The sequence below is a fragment of the Crocodylus porosus genome, unplaced genomic scaffold, assembly GCF_001723895.1.
Source record: "Crocodylus porosus isolate Cpor-Errol unplaced genomic scaffold, CroPor_comp1, whole genome shotgun sequence".
In the NCBI taxonomy this organism is placed as follows: domain Eukaryota; kingdom Metazoa; phylum Chordata; order Crocodylia; family Crocodylidae; genus Crocodylus; species Crocodylus porosus.
In genome coordinates this window covers 54,941,147-54,948,492 of record NW_017728907.1, presented here as the reverse complement: position 1 = coordinate 54,948,492, position 7,346 = coordinate 54,941,147, and the positions used below count along the sequence as shown (strand labels likewise).

At 47.8% G+C, this 7,346-nt stretch overlaps 1 protein-coding gene across 4 annotated transcripts in view; it reads left to right on the top strand.

The window, feature by feature from the left end:
• SSBP3 (single stranded DNA binding protein 3) overlaps positions 1 to 7,346 on the top strand; it is a 133,052-nt gene that overhangs the window by 106,235 nt on the left and 19,471 nt on the right. For 2 of the 4 annotated variants that reach the window (XM_019531475.1, XM_019531474.1), the window contains exons 6-7: positions 5,125 to 5,205; positions 5,985 to 6,044. In XM_019531475.1, coding sequence (XP_019387020.1) covers positions 5,125 to 5,205; positions 5,985 to 6,044 — 141 coding nt within the window. The remainder of the gene's footprint in view (positions 1 to 5,124; positions 5,206 to 5,984; positions 6,045 to 7,346) is intronic. The other 2 variants (XM_019531477.1, XM_019531476.1) reach the window with 1 other exon arrangement.

The window sequence follows — 7,346 nt, the reverse complement described above, 5'->3', positions numbered from 1 at the left end:
GGATGTGGACAAATTGGAGAGAGTCCAGAGGAGGGCAACAACAATGGTTCGGGGCCTGGGACACATGGCTTATGAGGAAAGACTGAGGGAACTGGGCTTATTTAGTCCAGAGAAGAGGAGACTGAGAGGGGATTTAATGGCAGCCTTCAACTACCTGAAGGGGGGGGGGGTGGTGTTTCAAAGTGGATGGAGCTGGCCTGTTCTCAGCGGTGGCAGATGGCAGAACAAGGAGCAATGGGCTCATGTTGCAGCAAGGGAAGTTTAGGTTAGATTAGGAAGAATTGTCTCACTAGGAGGCTAGTCAAACACTGGAGCAGGTTCCCCAGAGAGGTGGGGGACTCTCCATCTTTGGAGGTTTTCAAGACCCGGCTAGACAGACCTTTGGCTGGGATGATCTAGGTGGGGCTGGTCCTGCTTTGAGCAAGGGGTTGGATTAGATGTGACCTCCTGAGGCCCCTTCCAACCCTCATTTTCTGTGATGGTCCCCCCAGTACCCTGTACAACAACAAGGGCCTGCTCTGTGCAGACAGCAAATCACAGATCCGTCTGCCCTGGCACTGAGAGAGGTAGGAAGAAGGCATGTGGCAAAACGAGGAAGCCAGAGCTCTGGGTCTTTCCAGCCTCCTTCCTAAGAGCAGGTTTCAGCTGGATGTGCTAGGGTTAATTTCTGCAAACATGTAAGCCACCAGGTCTCCTGAAGAAGTCATTTCCCTGCCCTGGGGGAAAGCCGGGCCTGGGTGGGAGAAGCAGAAGAGATTTTTGTCATTATCCATTCGTCCCCTCCCCATTGCAGCAACCAGTATGGGCAAAAATATGATTCCAGTGCAGGTGGCTCCAGGCTTGCATCCTTATGCACTGCCCCATCCCACTCCTGGAGGCAATAATTTGCAGTCCCTTAGGTAGGGAGTGAAGCTGAGTATCCAGTGTGTGTGGCCACCACTCGGTTTGGACGCTGCCGTTTCCAAGCTAAGCACCAGCACAGGGGAAAGGGGTTTGCCCATTTGGGGTCACTGTCTGCATGCTCCTGCGCATGGGGGTGGGGAGGGGATAGTGTAGGAACACACCTACTGATGCTGCGTTTCTCTTGGGATGAGCCCACTGCTCTGGAGGGAAGCCTGAGTTTTTGGGTAATCCAGCCAGCCCTGCGGAAGTCTCCTGTGGCTCGACCTGTGAGCTCCCCCTGCCGGGATGCTGGAGCTGATCGGCCCTCCCTCCCCAGCCTCCTGGCCTCTGCAGAGGACAGCAGATGTTTCCCTGGCTGGCTGGCTGTAACAGAGCCTTTCTCAAGGGATTTTCTCCCCAGGAAACAAGATTTCCTTTATCTTCGCCAGGCAATTCCCTCACCGTCCGCTCACCCCTCTCAAGGGGGCCTTCGTGGAAGCCCTTTAAGGAGGGCACAAAGCTGCCCTCACCCTCCCATTAGCGTAGGAGCCCCAATCTGCTCCAAAAGGGGCTTCCCTCTGCCTCGGGCCAGGCTTCAGACTGCTGCCAGCTCTGCCACGGGCTGGGTTGCGACTGCTGGAGCATCCTTCCCCATCAGTCAAGTGGGCACCGAGCGGCTTGTGGCACCGAGCGCCGCCACAAAAGGGGGCTGCTCTGCGTATAGTGAAGCGTGGTTTTCCTTGGGCCCTGCAGGCTCCTCCTGTGCCCCCGCTGCCAGCCGCTTCGCAGCCCCCGCATTCCCTGACACCTCTGGGACTTCAGCAAGGCAGTCTTCACGCTTGACACTAGCCCGCAGCGCCGTGCTGTCACTGTGAGCCAGCCCTCTTTGGCTGGCAACCAGGTTGGCTTCCCTGCAGGGGCAGGAGCAGAGCGGTCCGGCTCCTGCAGGGTCTGCTCCGCAGCCCGCCGGTCGCTTCAGGGAATGGGGAGAGCCCTTTGCATGGGACTGCCTGTAGAAAGCCAGCAGCCTTTTTTCCTGCTGGTCTCTGTGCTTCCTGGGGGCATGCCACAAGCACATCCAGCACTGAACAGGAGCGTGGCCCTGCTCCATCCTCACGTGTCCTTTCTCCTTCCTGATTCCGGCCCCTGCAGCCTTCTTGCTTTGAATTGCATGGGCTCGGGGGTCTGGGTGAGGTCCCGGCCAAAACTCAGGTCCTGTTTCTTCCCTTCAAATTACCCATGACCATTTCTGAGTGGGAGCTTGCTAACGCTGCAGCCTCATCGCTTCGCATCCCACCCTATAGCCATCATTGGTTGCGTGCTGCTGTTTCTTGCCTTATAATGGTGGCAACTGAATGCCGAGGGAGTACTTAATGTGATGCTCCAGGCCCAGAACAAAGCTCCCGTTGGTGAGCCTGCACGTGGAGCGTCTTTCAAGATCTCCTTTCTCTCCGCTTTCTGTTTGGTAGCAGGGGAGGGCCTTTACGTACAGCTCTGTAGATAAGGTGGGTCTGTGCCCAGCTTAAAAAGCTGAGCTCCACCTAACATAGCTGGTTCCTTGTCCCCTTATCAGACATGCCACTTCGAAAGGCGGCGTCATTCCCAGGAAGCGGTCTGGGCAGTAGTTTCTGTTTGAGCCATTCTTGTCTGCAGAGGATGCCTTGCTTGTGGTGTTTGGCCATTTTGGTGAAAGCAGCTATGTTGTGCTGCTTTTACTGGAGAGATCAAACCATGCCGTTTTCCAGACAGGAAAATCGGCATGCAAGGAAACGCTTGAGAGGTTCTGGAGTTCATGGTATCAATATGTGGGATGGAGGAAGATCAGGGCCCTTAGCAGCGTGGTAGGTTTCTTTCTACCGTGTGGTTGACATGCACTTAAGCGTCCCAGCCTCGAGTTGTTCCTCTCCCATTGGGCTCAGCGCTTTGGTGACAGACTTCTTCAATCTACCCTTTGCATCTGTCTAGGTAAAGAAAGGCAGGTGGGTGTATTTTACCTAGATGAGAAAATTGCTCCTTGAGGGAAGAAGTGCTATTTGAGCCCCAAGGTCATTGCATTCCCTAACTGAAAGATCTCCTTATTCTTGGACTGATTGTCCATGATCTTTCGTTTGATCCCTAGTCACCTCTTTCTCTCCTTTTTGTATGTAGTGACTATTTTTGCACTTGCTCCCAAGTCCAGATCCTGCCTGTGGCAAGACACAGTTGGCTTTTTCCCCAGCCCCTCTGCGTTCAGGAGAGCTCTACATGGTCTCAGCCCATCTACACACTGAAAATTGCAGGGTGCAGGGTCAGATTTACTGTCCCGGTGTGGCTGGTGGGTGACGGTCACTGCTCCCAGCGAGTTATGACTCCTGTCCAGCGTGGTAGATCCATCAAAAAACGGCAGAACTAGCTTTCTTGCATGTCACTGTTTGTTTTTTTCCTTGGTAAAATCCCCAGCTTCCTTCCTCCTCCATCCTGTTCTTAACGAGCTAATGGTGTAGAGCTGGATGACTTGGCGTGTGGGATTCCCTTGCTTTTTCCGTGTCGGACAGGAGGGAATATTAAAAGGAACCCCAATGTCTCGCTGATATCCCCCAAACCGGCTGGGGGTTCAGTTCAAATGACAATTGCTCTGGCCTGTCTCGGTTACAGGGCGGGGGGGGTATTTCAGCAAATGGGTTGATAGGGGGAGCTCTCCGAGCCCTTTCTAAAAGGCTTGTTTTGCCTCTCTCCTGCTGGATGGGGATAGGAATATATTTGGGCTCCGACTGCTGCTTCCCACAGCAGCAGCGCCTCCCAGCAGAGGCAAGAGCTGTTCTTCTTGTCGCGCTGTGGTAGCGTCGGTGATGTAAGCACTGTTGACGCAAGGGAGATCTATTTACACAATCATGTAAACTAAACACAGAAGATTGACAGGCGGCTGTTTCTCTTCTAATCTCCGTGGCTACGTCTATCTGCATCACACTTTAAAAAAAAAAATAAAAATTTAAAAAAAAAACCCTCTTACTTTATTTACATTGCACTCAAGTTTCCGTAGCACAAAAGATTTGCAGGTGCAAATATGTCCTGCCTTCATTAACTTTCCCTCCCTTTTTAATTTATGTGATTTCAATTTTCCTTCCCTGTACTGTTAATTAGGAGACCCTCTAATCAGTACCATTATCACAGTGGTATTCATGTTTAGGAAAGCTGCTAAACAAATGCTTGCAAAATTGCTAAATGGCTAATTAATGTCTGTTAATTAAGAAAATTGCTCATGGTAACAAACCATGCCATTGCTGGCAGCAGCTAGAAGGCGAACACTTGTTGAAATTAGTAACGTGGCAGGTATAGAACATCTGCTCCTGAGCTTTTCCTGGAGTGTGTGTGGCTGCTTCGCATAACGTACTTACAAGGCTTATTTGCTTTCTGTACCAATTACAAATGCTTTGACTTGAAAATATTTTTTTTTTTGCATGAACATATGCATCAGAGTCTTCCTGCTGAGAGCTTACATTTTTCCAAACAAACTTTCATGTCATGCTTTTTTGGAGGGGCAGGAGGAAAAAACTGGGTGTTCAACCCCCAAATGTCAGAAACTGCTGCATTGCAGTGTTAAAACCTACGTGAACTAATCTTTCTTTTTTCCCCAGACATGTTCAGTATTACTTAACTCAAAAGAAACTTTAGTTACATCATTAGGTAATTCATCTTGGGGAAGGATATTGCATCTTTAAAGGGTAACAATACAGCCCTGCATGTAGAAACGGTTCAGAGCCGTGTCATCCATTTCTTGGAGACAAACCAGGTTTCCAGTTGCACATTTTTGGTACACAGAATGGGCTGGACTTTCAAGTGGCATTTCATTTGCCTCCCCACTAGTGTTAATATCTCATATTTAACCGGTGGAGCCCCAAGCTGAAAGGAAGCCCTGAATCGTGTTTCCAAGCTGCAGGAACATGGGGGGGAGGGTATAGCAAAACTTCTCCCCTTGACCCGCCCCTGAACACACTCCATGAAAGTGTATGCCTGTGCATTGATCACTGCAGGCGGGTTGAAATCTGAACAGTTGACTGTAACCTAGCTGGTATGCATTGACAGATGTTCTATTTTTTTTCTTTTTGCATATTGCATTGATTCCTTTAGTTACAACTGCATAGAAACTTAAGCTGAAGCAAAAGCTGGCTTCCCTACAAACAGATCCACCAGTAAATCCTTTTTAGCTCTTTCTGCGCTTTCATGTGCTAATCTATAACCTCCTTCTACTGTCTGACCTCACAGGGACCACCTGGTTCTCAGCCCTCGCCACACGCACAGCCTCCACCTCACAATCCTAACAGCATGATGGGACCCCACAGTCAGGTAAAGACACTAGAAATTTGCAGGGCTGTGAAATGGGACTGGTGTTCTGCTTTGCTCTTGAAGCGTATTGGGGCCAGATCAGTAGCTGGGGTAATGGGCAGCGCTCCCTTGATTTCTAATGGAGTGTTGCTGGTTACCGTCAGTGGCAAAGTCTGGCCAGTCTGTATTGGTTCAGCATCACCCCAGGCCCAATATGAAATGCTTGTTTCCTCCCAATTTGTGTATATTCAGTCGACAATGGATGAAAAGGCCATTCTTAAATTCCAACATAAATCTGCTTCCCCCATGGTCGCCTGAGATTTTTGTTAATTGGAATTGGGTTTTTAAATGCGATTTGCAGCACTGATGTAAATACCTGATTGAAAGTGCTTGGTTTTGGTACTTAGCATTGGGGGGTGGGGGTGGGCTCTGTGCTTCATTTACCAGTCTCTCTCTCTCTCTTTCCCACCCCCCTTTTCTCTCTCTGTCTCTCTCTCTTTAACCTGGAAAATGTCTAATGTTTAGGGTTTCCCATGCACTGATTTTAACAGCCTGGTATAGCACTGTTGAAGTATGTTTAAACGATCTCTCCGTCCAAAATAGATCTGTGAAAATGAACAAAAAGATTTTCTGACTCTTTTTGTTTGTTTGTTTGTTTTTTCCCAACTTCTTTTTAAAAAGGGATTGCTCCAGGAAAAACGTGTAGAGTCTACCCAGAGTTTGTGTGGAATGCAGTATTTCTCTTTTATCTCCCTGTGACAAGTACATCCTATCGCTAAACCCATTTCCTATCATTACAGCCTTTCATGTCACCACGATATGCAGGAGGTCCCCGACCCCCCATCAGAATGGGAAACCAGGTATTGTATTTTCTTACTCTCTTCCTGGTGTTGAAGTCAGGTGTCTTGGAACTGGAGCTTCTATATGGCAGGAACAGGAGGCCTCTAGAGAGCTAAAAGTTTTCTGGGGGGGAAAAAATGTATTTGAATAGTAGATGCTACAAAAAATATATATTAACATAGAGTATTTGCTCTCTTTCCTTGGGCTTTCTTAAGGCGTTGGCTCTCAAGTAACCATTTGCTGATGAAAAGACAGTCAAATGCAGTACATGTCGTGGCCAGATGTAGGAAACGTTCCCATGGCTGCTGACCCCTTGGTACCTGCCCTGGGAGTTTCCAACATTGTCCACGTTCTGAATTCTTTAGTGCCCCAGCGTTTTACTTGCTTGTCGTTGGCCTGCGCCACCTCTCATGACTTCAGCTGATTGTGTTGTGATGCTGCTGGTGATGGGCGACAGTTAGCTTACGTTGTAAATTTTGCCTGGGATCTCAGCAAATTCAAGTGGGTATATGATCTTGCCGTTCGGCAGGAGAAATGGTTCATTGGAATGCTTAGATCAGCATCAGGGTTAAGTGGGGCAGGTCACTTCTGCATTTTTTTTGCTTAGGTTTATCCTCTTTCTTATCCCAGCTTAAACAATAAGGGCTTGTTCATATCATTATGATCATAGCTTGGTTATGGGCAGTCGTTTTAAGATTGTAGCATTTAATTGTTGTAATTTATCCTGTCGAGAGGCATGCCAGGTAAATGTGTGCTGAGAAGCCAAATGCTTCCCTTGGTTTATTTTAGCAAAAAGTAGTTTGTGTGTTCCTTTTCAGCACACGTAATATTTTGGAAATTAAGTTGGTAACTATTTTTCTATTCTGTTAATGTGTATTCTGCGTTTTCCCAAAGTTACACTTTATAAAATAAAAGGATTTTTTTTTTTTTTTTAGTGGGACCGATAAACGAGTCAGTTGAATACAAGCATTTTTTTTTTCTAGGAGTAAGGCAGTGGAACTCTTAAAGTTCATCTGTATTGGTTTTACTGCGTGTACTTAAGTATCAGTTTATTTCTGGTTTCTCTGCTTAACTGCCTGATCTTTGAGAGAGGAAGTCTCTTGTACAACCGACAAGCTTGTTTTTCAGAAAATTTTACTAGGGAAAATTTGCTATTCGGTTTCTAGGTTCACAGAGATGAATGTGAACTATTTTACCAAGTGGCAAATAAACTTCTTGCAATGTGTGCATCAGTGTAACCATAATTCCAAACCTTGTGCTATCTGGAAATAAGAGTCAAATCAGTCTCTGCCTAGTTAAAGTAAGTAGGAGAAGGGTATGTT